General features: G+C 36.6%; 1 protein-coding gene across 1 annotated transcript; it reads left to right on the top strand.

The window, feature by feature from the left end:
- Positions 1 to 1183: 1183 nt before the first annotated feature.
- Positions 1184 to 5616, top strand: LOC135220176 (uncharacterized). The gene is made up of 5 exons (XM_064257464.1): positions 1184 to 1306; positions 2779 to 2982; positions 3413 to 3529; positions 3669 to 3827; positions 4349 to 5616. The coding sequence occupies exons 1-4, from the start codon at positions 1234 to 1236 to the stop codon at positions 3800 to 3802; spliced, it is 528 nt and encodes a 175-aa protein (XP_064113534.1). The 5' UTR covers positions 1184 to 1233; the 3' UTR covers positions 3803 to 3827; positions 4349 to 5616.
- The last annotated feature ends 14591 nt before the right edge of the window (positions 5617 to 20207 follow it).

The following is a 20207-nucleotide window of genomic DNA, read 5'->3' on the forward strand; positions in this document are numbered from 1 at the left end:
CATAACACTCAGTGGGGGTCTTGTGTGAAAAATATGTTTACCCATTAACATACAGATACGGGGATATGGAATTGGGGGCCGCAACCCCTATCAATAGGGGCAAATGGTTCTTCCGGTATGGCTAGGTAAAAAGTATTTGGTTAGCCTAGCTTCTTTCGTAAGTAAGCTAATTTGCTGATATTGAGGATTACCTATACTCTGTTTTTTTCCACCTGTCCATCTGCCTGTGGTGGTCGCGCATGGTAACACTGAGTCCCAGGCTTTAAATAGTTACGCTTTGTGTAAGTTTTAGGTAAATAAAAGGATATTTGGGTGTACACTTGCAACTGAAAAGTGTTTTAATAATTTACTGTATGTGAATTACACCGTTAATATTCGAAATAGGATATTATTTAAAGCCAGGGATGTAGTGTTACCATGCGCAAATACCACAGGTGGATGAACAGATGAAAAAAAAAACAGAGCATAGTAGCAGAAAATAATAACAGTAGGAAATGAAGAATATCATGTTTCATGCAAGAATAAGAGGTACTAGCCTAGCTAAATCCACTAAACCTCACCTCCTAGCTGGGGGCTTCCCCCTTTTTCTTACCTTATTAGCCTAATCGGATACATGTTCCTTGCTGATGGTTTGCAATACTGCCATCCCAGCAGTTTTCTTTAGTTTTCTATGTGTACAAAATTAAATAACCATAAATTTCTGGTAGATCTAACATATATGAAATAGAAAGTTAAAAGTTTTTTTTTACATATTAGGCTAGATTGAGGCTCGGTTAAGAAAAGTTTTGTTAGGTTGTGTTTTCGCATAGAGAAAAATGAAAAAAACTGCTGAGGTCATCTTTACTTAATCAAAAATTTTATGTCTTACCGTATCTATATTAATTTTTTCTTTGATTATTAAGAATTTGCAGATGTTGCGTATTAAGAGTAAGTTTCATGTTTTGTAGTGTTTTATCTATCTATCTATCTAGCTATATATATATATATATATATATATATATATATATATATATATATGTTCCGATACGTAATACAAACCTTCGGGCCTTTAACAATAGGAAGGTACTTAGCGGCAGCTGAACCGGTCGTAAGCTTCAAACAAGGGGGTTCGGTAGTTAACTACTTGTCCGGCAGTTAGCAGTACGCTCGACTGCGAGGCGAGGAGTCACTTTGCTTTCGGCCGCGCTAGTGGATGGACGTGCTGCTCTTCGTCTCTCTGCCCACTTCTGTCGTATGCTTGGTTTGCTTCACTGCGTGAAGACCTTTGCGCTTTTTCTTTTACTTGTGCGTATTTGCAAGTATATAAGTAAGTACGTGTCTTCTTTTGTTTTCATTTGTGATGAAAATTAAACAAGAGCCGGAGAAACCCCCTCGCCCCCCCATCAACCGCAGATTGTTCCCTGGTGTTGGGGGCCGTAAGTGTGGGGCTTTCCGCTCTTCCGTAAAGGCAGGTCAGAGATATTGGTCCAACCCTTGCGTTCCACAAGAACTTCTCCGTGGCGCAGGTTCTGAAGGCAGGGGTTTGGGCCAACTAGACCACCTTCACTTCATTCTACCTTTGGGATATCACCCACAGGTCCTTGGACACTTTTTCCTTGGGACCCATGGTGGCTGCTCAACAAGTTGTGTAGTCTACCCAAGCGGACAGAACAGCATCGCATCCTTGTGTGACTGCATAAATGGACGAGTGAAAGAGTGTGACTGGCTTCTCTTCATCCTTCATTCTTCTCCTCTACCTGTGGGGAGAGGGCCGCGGTCGTCACTACGCTGAACAGGAGGCCGATGCAGGTAAGCTACACAACCGAGCCCCATTCTATCCCTTTCAGTAGGGATAGAAGTGTTTATCCACCACTCCCCAACAAGGGGGGGAGTGGAAGCCACCAAGAGACAAACTCATAACTTTACCTTGGCTCTTGAAGTAGGAACTAGTTCTTGCTTTTTGCTATTAATAAGAGGTACGCTCTCCTCCCTCTTATAAATTTGGTCCAGAAGTCTGACCACTGATCCTGCGGTGCACACCCCGATCAGCTGGGCAGAGACTAGGATCCCTCCCTCTGCTCTTACGACCGGGGAGGGAATCTAAGGTAGGACGAACACCAGTCTGTTCATAAGACAGATTCCGTCTTCCTATTGTTAAAGGACCGAAGGTTTGTATTACGTATTGGAACAAATAATTTGTCAAAAATTATATTTTTCCTAACTATACAAACCTGAGGTCCTTTACATATAGTCCCACCTCATGCCACCCCTCACTCTGCGTTTCCTGGGCCTAAAGCAAAGTGACTCCTCGCCTCGCAGTCGATCGTACCGCTAACTGCCGGATAAGTAGTTAACTACCGAACCCCCTTGGTCGAAGCTTACGACCGGTTCAGCTGCCGCTAAATACCTTCCTATTGTTAAAGGACCTCAGGTTTGTATAGTTAGGAAAAATACAATTTTCGACAAATTGTTATATTACATATAAATATATATATATACTGAATATGGTAAGAGGTGGATGTGATTTACTGAAAAATAACCAAGTTATCCATATTATTTACTTATTTTCAAAGAAAGAGAGTTGAAAATGAATTTCTGTCGACAATGTTACTACAATGTATAAAAAGTAGTCAGTAAGTGAGGAGATGCTTCGAATTATTTTAAAATATTCATTAAAGTTGTCACTTACTGCCAAAAAACCAATACTTTAGTTATTGTTGCCTCTAATATAGGACTAGGCCTATTGCACACTAGCCAATAATGCTTAAACTAACCTGTCACACTGCATATCATTGAAAGGACAGGAGGCTTCAGACCACGAGAAAGGTGTTGGCAAAAGAGAAATTAGATCACCTAGACTTGCTGAGGTCACTGATGAAGAAGTTGTCAACAAGAGGAGACAAACTAGCATTGCAAAGAGAAAGCACCCCATCCTTACTTCATCTGATGACTCTTCGGAAGATGACAGGTCACAGCCAAAACCTCACTTACCCTATCATTCAGGTGTGTTACTAGATAGTGTATTTTCACTAGAATACAGCTTATCTATGAGAGCCATAGACACATACTATCTTGGACATTACTTGTTTCTGATTAATATTCTACCTGGATTTAGAATTTTACATTTGTTTACTTTAATTACTTTATTGAACTATCTTAGCCAAATTTTTTAATATGTACTGTAAATATGTCTGAAATTTTATATTATTATTATTATTATTATAGAGGTTAGTGTATTGGTGCAAATAACCTTGATATATGGCATAGTTATGCATTTTTTATAGTAAAAGTGTATTGCTCTATATTTGTATCTTCTACCCTTTGCCCAATCCTCTCATCTTATCATCCCTATGATTTTCCTCTCCCCCACAGTTGGACACTTGTAGTTTAGGCTAATACAATAGATAGTACAGAGAACATTAATTCATTCCAGAGGAAATTGGTCCATTTGATGGTCCTACTGCAGCGCCAAGTACTCAGTCCTCACAAAGATTTGATCTCTCTGTTGGTCCTACTACAAGTACTACACCTTCAAGAGAGATTGCAGAAGGTATATGCTTGTGTGTTGTCATGGGCTAGAGCCAGTGCTGTTTGTTGAGAGTGAACAATGGTTAGAAATATATAGTGAATATTAGTGTGTAAAAAAAGGTAATGGTAAATGCTAAGATATTAAGTATGTAATATTACAGATTCACCTTCAAGAGGATCTACCTTGTCATTTGGGTCTTCAGTCACTGGCAGCATGTCACAACAGTCACACAAGCCCACGGGAACCAACAGGACGTCTTCAAGAAGACTTGACTTCGTGAATAATCAACACTAGCAGGACAATCCGTTTCCTTTAAAAGGTTGTTTTTATTTTATTTATCTTTTTGAGTAAGTAAAGACTAAGGAAGCAGTTAGAGATAGAAATTTTGATGACGACCCTAGAGAAAATTTAAACCAGCATTTCCCCACCTTTCTGACTTCTGCAGAGGAAGTGGAACAGTTTGAAAAAACACTCAGAAAAGCCTTATAGAAAGTCAGTGGTAAGCATTATGTTTTTTTGTACTGGTACCCATTTACCTATTCGTTGCTCAACATTATTTTGTAGGGTTTAAGACAAACAGGTTGCCAATAGAATCACACCATTTAGAAATAGAATGAAGTCAGTATTATAGAGCCTTTAACAACAATGACTACAGTTTTTCCTTTTGGGCAACTAATATTAGTTTGTTAAATACTGCATGTCATATCGTTTCATGAGTTTTACCAAATACACTTAACCTTGCCGTAGATTTATCTGAACCCTCCCCTCATTATATTGCAAATCGTGGATCTCTGTCTTTTTTGTAGCCTGCCCTAATCATTGCTTCATTTATCTTGTCAGGTTATTGAGCTGGCTTCAGTGTATGCAAATAAAGATGAAAAAAGAGTGATCCTCTGAGGGGGTCATGAGACACCTCACGACAAAAAAATTAATGGGAGAGTATCGTTGAAGGGATCAAGAGTAAAGAAGAAAAAAGTCGCTTTGATATTGACTACATGGATTAATTCGTCTTAAGTATTTATTATTTTATTCATCATTTATTAACTGCATTAAATTTTCCAATAATGTTCGTGGTACCTGCATACTTTTAGGGTGCAATATTTAAGATTCAAATATGTTTCAGACTATTTGCCATCACTGATTGCTACCAACCCTCTTCTCGCACAAGGCCACTTTCCAATAACCACAATGGTCCCTCACCCACAACATTGACCATAACCAAATAGTTTTGCCTACATTATTCACTCCTAAACCTTTGGAATCCAGTCGAATCTGGCATTTCTTGAATTTATTTTTAGCTCCCCACAATTAATACCAAGTCATCTGCATAATGCAACTCCCCAGGCAACCCAGATCTCTTCAAGGCCTTCAATTGATATCACCTCCATAATCATGACAAACAGGTTACAAGTACTAATATACTAATATCAGTAATAATATTTTGTTACACAATTAATTTACTTATATTAAGCTTATGATCATGAATTTAAGGTACTATTCCACATTGGGAGAGGCAGAAGGTGGGTACCAGAAAACTAGTTTAATGTTGGATCCTAGTCCTAAGCCCAACACTCCCTTTCACATTTGTCAACTTTTTACCCCTCCCATACAGTTAAACAGTCCCTGGCATTTCAAAACTTTCTATTCTTAACTCTTCTTAACTTGCTTATCTTGACACTTTTAAGCTTCCAAAACTTTTCTGCTCCATGGAATATCGATCACCTCCTTCAAAATTATCAGAAATGATGCCCACTACTTCCATCCTCTTTCCATTCAAAACTATTTGAAACCTTCTACAACCCATATTTTCCTTACTATACATCATATTATTTACTCCTATCAACAGTTCCCCTCTATTTGTTTATACTATACACACATTCAAACGTTTCATCAGTGCCTTCACCTTTTCCTTAAATGTCCCACATGAATACAATTGAAACTCAAACTAAAGCTATCAAAAATAAAAATAAAGCACTTGTCTCCTGCCTAATCCCCGTCTTTCAGTGAGGGTGAGTGAGCCTGGTACACGCGTAGTGTTCTTGGAAGCCCCTCTACCTGCTATGTAGATGCCACTATATGTATCTCAGTGTATTTTTATACTTTGTAGAATAAAATCAGGTAGAGCAATGTTATATTTTATTCACCTGCAGGAATGATTTTACTATATATATATATATATATATATATATATTATATAATAATATATATATACACACGCACACATATATATAAAATTACATAGTTGTCCGATAGTTACTGTTTGGTTCGTTGATTGACAGAACTAACCTTTGTTAGCGTTACCTCAAAGTTAGTTAAGTTACTGAACTAATGTTGTGCCAACGTAAAAAAAAAAAACTTAACGTTAGTTTTTAGTTTGTCCCCAACGTTGGGTATAGTTCTGCCGTAACATTGTGCTAACGTTAGGATAGCAGGATAGCATACTTTGCAATGGGGGTTGTTATACTAAGTTAAACATAATGCTTCAGCTAAAGCGGAATATGATAACATGTACCCTATGTGTTTGGTTCCCAGCCTGTTATTAATCATATGTGGGGCACCTATTAAGATTGAAAAAGTCACATCTTGACACGAGACTTTATTCTATAAACACAATGGAGTGTGAGTCTACAGATTTACAATAGATAACTGACTGATGTTACTTTTGTACAATGATTCATAGATATTATAATTGACATGTTTCTTAGATATCTTACTTTTACAAGTTTCATTTAACATCCCCCTTCTTTAGTGAAAAGAGATCAAATAATAAGACAGAACTCTAAGCACACAACCAGCATATCAGGGTACAAGCAACATCACTAGTGTCAGTACACACAATACGGGAAACGGCATAACAAAACATAAATGAGATGAGAAATCAAAATGAGACCTTCTCACAAAGATAAACAGATCAATCAAAATAATGAGATAACCTTAATAAGACAGTTTAAAGCAATAGCAACTTAAAGGTTTAGTCTCTCTGGAGCTTTAATTGTTCTACCAGACCCTTTTTTTATAATGTCTGACTCAGTGTTATTACTCTTTGACACATCTGGAGTTCTACATGGAGAATGAACATCTCTCTTATTTTTATTTGCAGATGTTGCGTATTAAGAGTAAGTTTCATGTTTGTAGTGTTTTATCTATCTATCTATCTAGCTATATATAAATAAAATAAGGAGTTTCTGGAGACTTATCTCTAGATTTTACAGACTTTCTTAAAAACTGTCTATTTCCACGGTATGTTCCTTCATCATCAGTACATACTACATAACTATGACCATTAAGTTTTTTTACTGACAGTTGCTTGTTTCCACTCTTCTGTTTTATTGTCAATGGGTTGAACTCTAACAGTGTACCCAATACACAAGGGTTTCAACTGTTTTCTGTTTGAGTAACGATCAGCAACAGCAAATCTTTTGTAAATCAGTTTTCTCCTTTCTTTTTCATCGGAAAAATTAGATGGCATGAGGCGATTGCTAACTATAGGAATCAATGTATTCGTACGTCTACCCATTAAGCGCTGTACAGGGCTAGTTTCTATGCCTTCATGAGGAGTATTTCTCAGGTTCAGAAGTCCAAAGTATGGATCTTCTTTGGCTTTCTTACACCTTTTCATTAGATTTTTTTACAATTTTAACTGCCACTTCACCTGCACCATTAGTTTTGCTATTCCCTGGATTTATAGGTTCATGAGAAAATCCCCCGTTTCGAGCAAAATCATCAAACAGATGAGAAGAATATTGTGGATCATTATCTGAAATCAAAGTATCGGGAATGCCATGACGAGCAAAATGATGCTTTAATTTGGTGATCACAGCATCAAATGTAGTTTCAGGCAGATAATCAGCTTCAAAGAACTGACTGTAGTAATCAACTGTGACTAGGTAGTTTCTTCCTTCAATAGTAAACATATTATTATGGACTCCCCAATTATCAACTGAGGGAATTACAGTGGGTGCCCATTAAAGCGAGGATTGCTGTAAGAAAAAGCCTGTAGTATATGTCAACCGATTATTGCGTCACTTTCAAACGGCTTCTGTTATCAGTTATAACTCTTTGAGACATAATGAACATCGAAGATTGGAGAAACCGAGATGTAATTTCCAGTCGGGTTAAATTAGAGCCTTTGAGCTTGCTGCGCTTAGGTTATTCAATAGGCTGCCTCAAGAGATTAGATCGCTGGACGAGTCGCTTCATTCAAGAGGAAACTGAAGACTTTCATGTTCAACGTCTGCTATGCTACTGATGATAATATGAGTGAACATTTTAAACTGTATTGTGGTGCAACGTTCTGGGGATCGCCCTGCACTTCATCCATATGGCGAGGAGTACTATGGCGTTAGGATGTCCTTCAGCAACAACAATAACAGTAAAACCATTTAACCATTTAAGAAATCTAAGTTTTACTTTTACTTTTACTTTTAGGGGTTTATTTCTCGCCCTCCATCAGACAATAAGAGTCTGTTCAGGCGGGCCTTGATGTGTGAAAATAATTTCTTTCCAGTTTATATCTTGCTCTGTATCTTTTCAGTATTCGCTAGCATTTGTATTCAGGCTTAATAGTTTTCTGATCACTATTATAACACTTTCCAAAGAGATAAGTCTTCAGGTTTTTCTTGAAACCTGCCACATTTTTGCTATTCTTGACATCAAGTGGAAGGTCGTTGAAGAGTCTCGGTGCAGCAAAATAAAAAGTTTTTCCTCCTATTGCATGATTCATACTAATTTCGAATAGTCTATATGGGTCATCAGCTTGTCTAACTCTTACAGCAGCGTTAGTAACTTGAGAGTAAGGGACCAAGCAATCACGAAGATATTTAGGCTTATCACTTGTAAGTGCCTTGAAAGTCAACAAACAAATCTTAAATTCAATTCTAGCCTTAACAGGTAACCAATGTATATCGATCAGTGCAGGAGTTATTCTCTCCCGAAATTTAATGCCTTTTATCAGTCTAGCCGCCCGGTTTTGCACATTTTGAAGCTCTCTTAGTAGTGTATTGGGCAATTTATAGTACAGAGAATTGCAATAATCAAGCCTTGATATTACGTGACTCATCACAAAAATTTTTGTACTGCCCTCTGTTAAATATTTTCTAATAAATGCTATGTTTCTCAGGTGATAGTTACACACTTTCACTGTATTCATTATTTGATCCCTCATTGACAAATTACAATCCATCAGTGCACCCAAATTTTTCACAACAGGCACAATCCTAACATCAGCGTCACCAATTTTTATACTTTGAAATAACTGGTAATTCTTCAAAGCCACCTTATGCCAAAAAATATACATTCTGTTTTATCATCATTTAATTTAAGCTTTTTCCTCTGCATCCATGTTTTTATTTCAATCATTATCTCATCAATTTTCTTCCTTGTATCTTGTGTTGTTGAAAGTGAAAGGTAAAATTGAGTATCATCTACATATAGTTTAAAGCCCACTGTTTGTTTTTTCAAGATATGTGATAGCTCGATAGTATATATGTTGAACAAGATAGGGCCCAGAACACTACCCTGTGGTACACCTCTCATAAGAATTCTCTCACTAGATCGGTTTCCAGAAACTTCTACAATAGTCTTCCTGTTCGTCAAGTAGCTACGCAAAAATTCCAGTGCTTCCTCAGTCACTCCAATGGACTTTAAGTCGTCAAGTAAGTACTCGTGCACAACAGTATCGAAGGCAGCACTAAGATCTAACATAATCAAAATTCCACACTTTCCTTCATCAAGAAGACCTATCATATCATTCATTATTGAGCATAAGGTAGTTTCTGTAGAGTGATTAGCTCTGTAGGCCGACTGATTTTCCGGGAATACCTCTAACTCATCAATATGCGCCCATAATTGCTCACTTATGATTTTTTCAATAAGCTTCGACATGTAAGATAAATTTGAAATGGGCCTATATGAATTTAGTTCGTTTACATCACCTTTTCCTTTGTATATTGGTTTGATCAACGCAGTTTTTTCACAGCTAGGAAAACTGTATTGTGATATACTTAGGTTAATTAGATTTAGGTAAATATTATATACAACTTGCTTGTTTGGAGCTTCACTTATTAAACTATTTGGGAAAGGGTCGTTTCCACAATATGTATTCTTCATCTCTCTCATAACCTTTAACAAGTCACGCATATTTATTTCCTTAAATTTTTTTAACTTCTTACCCTCCTTCACTGGCATAACTGACTGTTCTTCTAGCTGAATTTGGGGGAAACCTCTATAAATTTTATCAATTTTTTCATTAGACTATAGCAAAATTCTCTGCACAGACATTTTCAGGCAAGACATATTTTTCTTTAATCCCATCAAATCATCTAGGTTTTTGTGAAACTCCCTCATGTTATTAGTATTTTTACTTTCGTCGTTGTAGAATTTTCTTTTTGTTTTTTTCTAACAGGATGTTATAGTCATCTCTGGCCTTATTATATAGATTTCTGGCTTGTGAGGATTTGGCTCTTTTCCATCTACCTTCCATCTTACGTCTATGTCTTTTTGCCTTTAATAGCTCACTATTATACCATCTAACATTTTCGTGTACAACTATTTGTTTGCTCTTTATAGGACACTTGGTATCATACATTTTTCCCAAATTGTCATTATATTTTTTGGTATAACACCCAACACATTCTCTATCTACCATATGTTCATATTGTATGTTCTCACAAGTTGACTGAGTAACCTTTGCCCTGTCCGATTTTTGGTACTACTCACGCTTTTTACCTCGCCACTGCAGTGTGACGACAACTCACGGAGTCACGGGTTAAAGAGGGGTATGTGGGTGGCTCCACATGACTCATGAGTCATGACCACGCACAGATGCCAATAGTCGCTTGCGTACACAATTTTTTTTATCTTTACTGGTTTCCGGCTGGCGCCAGAATATTTATCCCGATGATAAGACCAAGGGTTTGTTTCGTATATGAACAAACACATTTCTAGACATTCAGTTTGGACTAAGGAACAGCCTGAATGAGAATGGAAAACTGGCGCTTGGTAAAGTTCAAGAAGTTAGGCAGAGAGAAATGAAGCTGGGGCCTATAAAAAGACACTACAAAGAGCCTCCAGAAGGTGCCATTGGCTACCTCTTAGAGCATTAAGAATTTCAATTTAAAATAGCCGAAAGAAGTACAAAAGATGTTAAAAGTCACAGTAAGTATATGGATGATGACACTATATAGAATGAAATACAGAATTTAAGCCTAGTGCTGCAACCTATGAGGTCATTCAGTGCTGAAAGGGAAACTGAGAGGAATGAAGGTTTTAAAGATGTAACAGAAGGATAACTTCCAGTTGCACTATGAAACAATTATCGGGAGAGGGTGGAAAGCACAATGGAAAAATAGGGAATATGATTAGAGGTAATACTGTAAAAGGAATGAAAGGGGTTGCAACCAATGCCTGAAGGAATGCTGCAAATCTTAGTTGAATAAAATCATAACTACATTTTATGTCAGCAGATAAGGTACTGTCGGCCAAAAATCTCGTGGCAGAGTTTCATAATTTTTCGTTCACCTGCCTGACGTACGATTCATGCCTTATTTATCTATTTTTCTTTTCAAAGATGGAAGAAATCATGTGTAATGACGTTAAAAACAGTCACTGATATCTATAGAACATTATGTTATGTTATTGTGTAAAACTATTTTCCATATAGCAAAATTGACGTGAACGCAACGAAGTGATAAAAAACATCATATCACAACCATAGATATACATTACCAAATAGATAGGAGACACCTATCACTAGTAGTATCACATAAATATAGTCCTTAAATTATCATTTCAATATTAAGTTGAAGTTAGTTGAACTATTCCATTTGTTAAATTTTACAGAAAATATTGGAATCTCACAAAATGCTATCAAATTTAAAAGAAAAAAAAAGAAAAAAAAACGATATCTTAACAGTGTGAACCAGGCGACCTCACTCTATTGCTTTTGATGTTATGTGCACAGGAATCTAATGTTAATGTGTTATTTATCGGTCTAAGAAACATCCCTCGATGAGCGAGAGAATTATTGCCCTGCATTCGGTGCAAGTTCCTGTTGGAGAGATATCAAGATAGCTTAATAAACCGGAGAGAATCATACATAGATGAATAAAATTGTTTAAAGAACGGCAAAATTTAGAACATGGGCCTAGAGCTGGAATACCTCGAAGCACCACATGAGAGCAAGACAATACAGTAGTGTAAATGTTGCTGAGCAACATTCATTTGTGAACTTTGAATTCTAGTGCCTCGTCACGACATTGCTGAACCAGGAATCATAACTAGCTCTACGCTTATGGCTGGTGTCTGATGAATACTTTAGATGGAGAGGAAGAGATTTTTAAATCTACACTTGAAGTCTTTGATAGTTGTCAAATGAATAAGCTAATGAATAAGCAAACTTATCTTTGATGGATGAAAGATTCAGTTAGGCTTACTCTTTTTGTTTTGTTTTTTATCGGTGGCCAGTGAATACCACGGATAGGGAGGGAAACAGTTTCAATGATGCATGCATTTTTTTCTTCAAAACCAAAAGAATACAATTTATTGGGAGATACTTTATTAACATCGGCCTAATCCTTCCATCACTCCTATACGCCACCTACGCTCTCTTCTACATCTCAGGCGACTAGATCCGACTTCTCACTACGAACTCCATCTCGTGAAAGCATCACTAATGATAACGGTTATTTTCAAATTGCCCGCACCGACAACGGACGCCTTAAAATGCATGTTTATAAAATATTTTCTGTTCAAAGAAACTTTATCTTTCATTCCACAAAATATGTGCATACACCCTGTAGCCGTCAAAGAGCAACCCTTGATTAAAGCAGTAGGTTTTTTTTTTGAAAGAAAAACATATGAAATAGACTTAAACGAGAACGTCACCTTTCATATTTCTTATCCTTTCAGCTACTTATAATATGTTTGTTTTTGGTAGTAGGTCTAGTAGGTATATATGTGAAACTAATTTGAATTAATTTCCATTTAGAAGAAATGAATAGCTACAGAAAGATCAACCTAAGAAAGCTTTAAGGAAAGTAAGCCTTTCTTAATGTATTCGTCAGTTTTGACTCCCACAGCTTTCCAAGGTGTCCAAATGAAACAGGATGATATGCAAGGAATTTGATAAAAAATAAGACTGAATTATATTCGTTTGATTTTTTTATGATTGCGCTTTGACTTTGAATAGCTAGATCTGAGTTAATTATGTAAGCAATTATGAATAGGATAGGAAGAATGGCGAACATGGCTAATAAAACAAGAATATCGGGAATAGTCAAATAAAGCAGATTATATATATATATATATATATATATATATATTGTCGATTTAAAATATTCATTAATACTATTACGTATCCGAGAGAGTATGCTGCTGAAAATAGACCTAGGCTAATCATGTGGGAAAATCAGAAGTCCAATTTAGGCCCACTAAATGTGTCATGCAAATTATTTTATTGATCAAAGGGCAAAATTAGTTTAACTAAACATCGTTTTCAAAGAATGTTAACGCCTTGATGTATTATTCATCGGTTGTAGGAGACGAAATGACAACACCCCAGTGCAGTACGATATGTTGAGTCAAGACTGGAGCGGCAGCAAAGCCAACTTCAAAATCTTCGGTATGCTGTCACGAAGCTAGAGTTGAGAATAAAATTAGAAATCGTGGACCCATCGGTATATATTTCCCTTACTTTGCAAAATGATTATCTTTAATACATTGAATAAGTCTACTCAGTTCTAATGCAATTTATTTCAAGTATAGCACCTTTGAAAGGAAATGTTATTTATTGTTAAGTAAATAATATGGCACCTGCATATGGCAATATTTCCATAACGAACAATGAATTAAGAAACTACGCCAATTCTTCGTTGGCCGTCTGTACAAGGGTTCTAGGAACTTGATGTCTATGCAATGCCATAATTGACAACCGGACATCACCAGTTTTGCAAAATGGAGTGGCCAACTGATAATTTTACATCTATGTATTCAACAACTTTCTCACATGTCAGACATGCAGCATACAGTTAATAGTCATATACTAAAGCTTTGTAATTCACCATAGTAAAGTAAGTTCCAGAAGTGAAGCGACAAATTTCAGAGGATTTCGTTCGAAATTCACTGACTGGCAACTACAACACGTAGCTGAAAAACTTTTTTTTTTATACAGTGGCAGCTCTATCAAGCAAAATAAAGCTAACATATGATGCACAAATAACAAATGTATGATATTTATAACAATCATAAGAAAAAAAATTAAGGTAACAATGATTATTTTAAGATATAGTAATTACTTCAAACTATAGACACCAAACAATTTGAAATTTTCGTTCAACACAGAATTACCAACATTACCAATGTATATTTTGAGCAATGTGGAAACAAATATTCAATATCGTAGTGTATTATCAATTATTTTAGCGAAGATGCATAAAACCATGCAAGTATCAATAGAATGTAAAAGGAAAATCTCCGCAACATTAAACATATTCAACCATAATTGCACCTAGAGTCAACAGAGAAGTTGGGTGTGGTTGGTAGTTCTGATTTTAGCTTCTAGCACCGAGCATAAAACACCATCTTCGAGAAAGGCTCTAACTTCTGCTGCTACCTTCAGGTGACTAGGCCTAGTTCCGGACATGGCAAGACTTACAATGCAGGGCCACTGTCTGTTATTTAGGCAAAGATAGAACCATTAGTACCGACACCAGAACTTGTCCTTACACCTGGGAACAGACTCGCTATATAAAAAATAAGAAAGACAGTCGCAAGCAACCAGAACACCCGTAAAATCACCACCTGGTTAAGTAGGGAGACGATAGACCCCAACAACTATGAAATCTAAGAATGAATTTACGTAAGTGGGCGTATCATAAGGGAGTGATATCACCCAAATTCATATTTCCACGGGCAACCAGTAATCAGTTCGATCCAGTCAATCATTATTGTATAACAGAAATTTATGAGTTTTTGGGGATTTATATATATATATATATATATATATATATATATATATATATATATACAAAATATATCTATACATCACACACATATATATATATATATATATATAATATAATATATATATATATATATATATAATATATATAAAGAACCACCCAAGCATGACCTATAGGCCTAGTGCTCGATTCTCAAAACAAGCCTCTGATTATTCCTGACTAGATAAAAAGGTTCTCTGTGTGTGTGTGTGTGTGTGTGTGTGTGAGAGAGAGAGAGAGAGAAGAGAGAGAGAGAGAGAGAGCATAACAGGAGATACTCGAATTAAAATAATGCTCGCCAGGCATATTCACACTCCGGATCGTATGGACAAGAATAGTCTCACTTATGCACTGAAAAAAAAGGTGGAAACTTACGAAAAAAAAACTTGTTTGATACGACCCTGAATGCAATTCCACATGCAAAAATTTGCACAATTGAGGAATTAGATTAATTTATTAACTAACAAGCTGGAAAATGTATTTCCTTGATTCTTGAATAGGCCTAACCATGTAGCCAGTGCTAAACGCGAATATAACTTGGATTTCGTTTTTTTTTTTTACACCAAATTGTCTCATTTATATTTCATGTAATCAGATGCTAAACTTCTTTGTGCTTTATCAAAAGAAATCATAATACCTAATTTTCGATATAATGCTATAAAAGTAGAAAGCTGATTTACAAATCATATTAGGCCAATGCTTATGCACTCGGTTCCTGCTGCCACTCAATGATGAACACTTGATATCACACATTGGGAACTGTATATGTTTCTATGGGGAATTTTTTTTTTTAATAAACAATTATTGAAACTAACATTGATCATTTACCGGGGAATACTTTCTTTGCTTCTACAGTTAATCACTGATACGTATTATAAGAGAAAGAGGATGACAATAATTGGAATAAAATATAGTAACTGGCAACCCCACGAGTTTCTAAAGAAGTACGATCAATTCTGAAAGTTGTCGCTTCACTTCTGGAACTTACTGTACATGGATTGAACTTTCAAGCCAAGTCTTCAGGTTTTAATGATTAAGGATTTTTCTCTATCTGTACATATTGGTACTTTCAATTGGTGGGGCTAATTTTCCAGCTGATACAGGTAATTTGGGGGGTTTTTAATTGTGGTTTTTCACATTTTTGTTCAAGGTACCTACATATATTTGTAAGTGTTTACATATATGTGAGGAATGTATGTGACATTCCATATATAAAAAATAAAAACTATGTTGTTAATTAAACCAATGACCCAAGGGGTCTTATAGGAACTTGCAGGAGTGTGATAAACATTGTGAATGCAGTGTTGACAAAGCTTAACGTTGTTGTATCAGCGTCTTGATTTGTAGACACCTGTAGTCATCATATCCATTGTTGTGTGAAACGTCAACAATGCTTTCGCTTGAGAAACCATGTGGACGCTCTACCCACAAACCATGCTACGTGACTTTTGTCTCATATGTTCATCTGTGTGTATGTTCGTATGCTGAGCTAAGGTTTGCTCTCCTATGGTTTTGTAATTGTATTGTATCCCAGACTTCATCTAGCACTCTTCACATGAAGACCTATCAAAACCTTCTCTGTATCTCTCCACGATGTAAGATAGAAGAATATATCTTACTTTTGTACTCTGTGTTTCAACGACTCAACCTCTACATCAGAAGGAAGCAATTGAATGAAACTTAAGAAATATCACCACAGCCGATGAGACTGAGTCAAGGATGAAGTGTGTAGCAACCGATATCTGCTTTGCAGATCAAAAGAACAACCCAGTGCCTCGTTTGTAAATATAATACAAGAGCACTAAAATATTGTATGATAGTTAAGCAATTGGTTTTGTGAGTTTTGGTTTATATTTTATGTTTTCAATAATAAAGTTGATTAACAATAAAAACAAACTGATGTTGGGTTTACTGCATTATTCTATGAATATTTGGCTATCATTAGGTTTTATTATCTGACAGGGCTGTTACATAAAAACTGGATAGCCATATTTTTTTATCTAAGGTTGCTTGAATTTGTATACAAACTTCTTTACCACAATGTAACTTGGTTGTCATTAATTTCTAGTTACTATTTAAGTTTTTAGATTTTTTATGTTAAATATTGAAGTGTTGTATTCTTTCTTTATTAGCTTTTTGTCTCCTTACCGGTGGTTATCTTGGTGTTTCATATTTTCAAGTTGTGTTTTACGTGGATGGGCTCCTTCTTTATCAGAGTATCACGGGAGGATTTTTCCCTCACCATGACATTACGATATACGAGAATATTAATACTATTATTGTACATATGCACTGTTGTCAGTCTTCTTGCCTGGAGACAGGGGTCGGAGAATGATACCGTGTCATAGTTGACAAGTGGGTATGAAGACTAATGACCTTTACGCTGCCTGGGAATTAGGGTAGGCCTGTCCTACCTGCTATTACATGATATTCCTTGTGTGTATGGGTCTTATTACTGATGAGGCCATTGATGTCTTCCCACTGGGAGTCAATTGAAGTGCTGATTTCCATTTTAGGGGTATTGAAGAAAATTCCTGGTACTCAGCTTGTTTCTTTATTACTCATTACACCATGCCAAATTTCTCCCAGGCCTAGTCTCCTGGATTTGGTTAATTTACCTAGTCTTCAGAACTCCTGGACTAGATCCCTGGATTAGATCCCGTGCAAGGGATATATAAAAATTTGTATTAATAACTTGGTGAAATAGCCAAAATGTAGGATGGACCAGTTGACGTCCTCCTCACATGAAAGCATTCGTGATCCTTATAATGTTCTTTTAGTGTTACCAAAAGCAGACGAAAGATTCAGGGCAGCGCTCCCATACTCAAAGTGACAGAAAAAACAAAACAAGGGACTGGCTACACTGCCACGCACTCGTGTCCACATCAAAACATTTTACAGTTCCAATCACTTTTACAACAGCAGTATAAAATATTAGAGGAGGATGATGAATCAATTCCTCAATAAATCACTAATAATTAAATGTATATTTTTCCCATTACAAAGCTTTTCCCTCGGGAAGAATTGATTCATGTCCACTATAATATCAAGGACAACTGTTCCTAACAGAACCAAACAGCTCCTTAGACGGGTCTGCGACTGCGGAAAAACAGGTCTTGTACAGTAGAAACAAGCAACGATCTCAATTAGAGACTAAAGGGGCTCTTGCAACAGCATAAAACAAGGATATACTTGAGTACTAAATGGGGACACTACCCTATTGGTGTGCGTTCAATACAGCTTTCCTAATAGCTTTGTCTAGCCTAATACTGGGGTTAGATTGACTCCACTTACACAGGATGTCACATCACTCTGCAACAAAAGAGTTCTCCATATGTGAAGACAGAATTTACTCCTATTGAGGTGTCCTAATGATTATCAAACTCACCAGAGCTATTGGCTAGAAACGACTCTAAACTTGAATCTCAAAGGGGTTTGGAAAGTGGTGTACTCTATCCTCTAAGATGTACCAAACCAGTAATACAAGAGCAAAACTCTGACAATTTCCTATAAGACAAGACCCATAAGACCACAACTACATTCCCAATCAGGGCACTATGTGAATTCTTGTACAAAATGTTGTATATTATTCCTTTGCTCATTACCTCAAAACTATAAAGTTTTCACATTAATGGCCACTGCAAACAGAAAAAATCATATTTTCATCAATCTCAAACCAAGTAAAAAGAGAATACACAAAACGTACAAAATTACAATACTGTACATCATCACACAGTCTATATCTCTTCAATGAGACGTGAGGGAGGCACAATATTCCTAGCACCTCTTGTACGAACTCCTTCAGTTACTATATCAGGCATATTTTCAGAGTGCTCTTTCATGGTAACTAACCATCCTTCATCACCTAGAATGTGAGATGTAGTATGTGGTGTAGACATTATGAGTGTTTGATTGTTATTATGTTTGCGTGTTGTGTTGTGTTGTCTCCTGTATGTCAACCAATTTCTGGTCCAAGTCCTTGATTTGATTTGATTTGATAAATCTCCCACTTGAGACCAAATGTCCTGGTAGGATTGAGTGAAGCTCTTAACTGTCTGTAATGTTTGTTGTGTTTCTTGTTCTAACTGAATTAGATCAATGTATGATTCATCAGTACCACTAGCCATTGTTACAATATTTCAAACACTTATTTATAATCAAACAATAAAATGTAAACTACATTAAGAGACAATACCATACAATCCGTCACTATAGAAATAATGAATATGCATGTAAACAAGTCATGACCTTAATCAGATAAAAATCAACAATATTGTATAAAGAAATGCATACAGTACGACAAAACATTATAAGTGACCTACATACTATATAGGCACAGTGGGTCTGGATCAATAGCACTGGGCTACAGATCCAACATACCTGTCACCAAATGTCACGGGTGGATTTTTCCCTCGCCCCGACATTACGATATATGAGAATATTAATACTATTAATGTGCATATGCACTGTTGTCAGTCTTCTTGCCTGGAGACAGGGGTTGGAGAATGATACTGTGTCATAGTTGACACGGTGGGTATGAAGACTAATGACCTTTACGCTGCCTGGGAATTAGGGTAGGCCTGTCCTACCTGCTATTACATGATATTCCTTGTGTGTATGGGTCTTATTACTGATGAGGCCATTGATGTCTTCCCACTGGGAGTCAATTGAAGTGCTGATTTCCATTTTAGGGGTATTGAAGAAAATTCCTGGTACTCAGCTTGTTTCTTTATTACTCATTACATCATGCCAAATTTCTCCCAGGCCTAGTCTCCTGGACTTGGTTAATTTACCTAGTCTTCAGAACTCCTGGACTAGATCCCTGGATTAGATCCCTTGCAAGGGATAGATAATCATTTGTATTAATAACTTGGTGAAATAGCCAAAATGAAGGATGAACCAGTTGACGTCCTCCTCACATGAAAGCATTCGTGATCCTTATAATGTTCTTTTAGTGTTACCAAAAGCAGACGAAAGATTCAGGGCAGCGCTCCCATACTCAAAGTGACAGAAAAAGCAAAACAAGGGACTGGCAACACTGCCACACACTTGTGTCCACAACAAAAACGAAAACATTTTACAGTTCCAATCACTTTTACAACAGCAGTATAAAGATATTAGAGGAGGATGATGAATCAATTCCTCAATAAATCACTAATAATTAAAGGTATATTTTTCCCATTACACGAGGGATTGAGGTTTACTCTTGAGAGAGTTTGCCTCAGTGTGTTTCTGAGCCTCCAACCTTAAAGGGAGCTACTATTGCTGCTGGAAAGATATTTATTCCTCGCCATATTGGAGAGCTACTTCGGGACGCTGTATATCCTATTGGATAACCGTACTCTGCAGCAAGGATATTATATTCTTCAATTTGTGTACTGCCCTTGGTTCAGTAAAAGCCAAGGGGATCTCTCTATCCCAAGGTAATAACAGTTATACCTGTATTTATTTATTGAGATCACGAACTTTGATCCTCTGCTGACGTTTCTAGTGGAGCTTGTGAAAGCCTTCCAACACCATAGTTTGGGATCAATTTTCCCTGCCACCCAGATTAAGCCTCCAGACGTGGAGTTTGTTATTGTCCTCCAAGAGGAGACCTGTAAAGTCGTTTGAGGAAGTTGTTAGGGATATTAGATTTATTGTTAGGGTACGTATTCTTACTTTTTGTTTGCCTCCTCCTTTCTGGACCCTCTCCCCTTTTT

The sequence above is a fragment of the Macrobrachium nipponense genome, chromosome 1 (genome assembly GCF_015104395.2).
Source record: "Macrobrachium nipponense isolate FS-2020 chromosome 1, ASM1510439v2, whole genome shotgun sequence".
NCBI classification, from domain to species: domain Eukaryota; kingdom Metazoa; phylum Arthropoda; class Malacostraca; order Decapoda; family Palaemonidae; genus Macrobrachium; species Macrobrachium nipponense.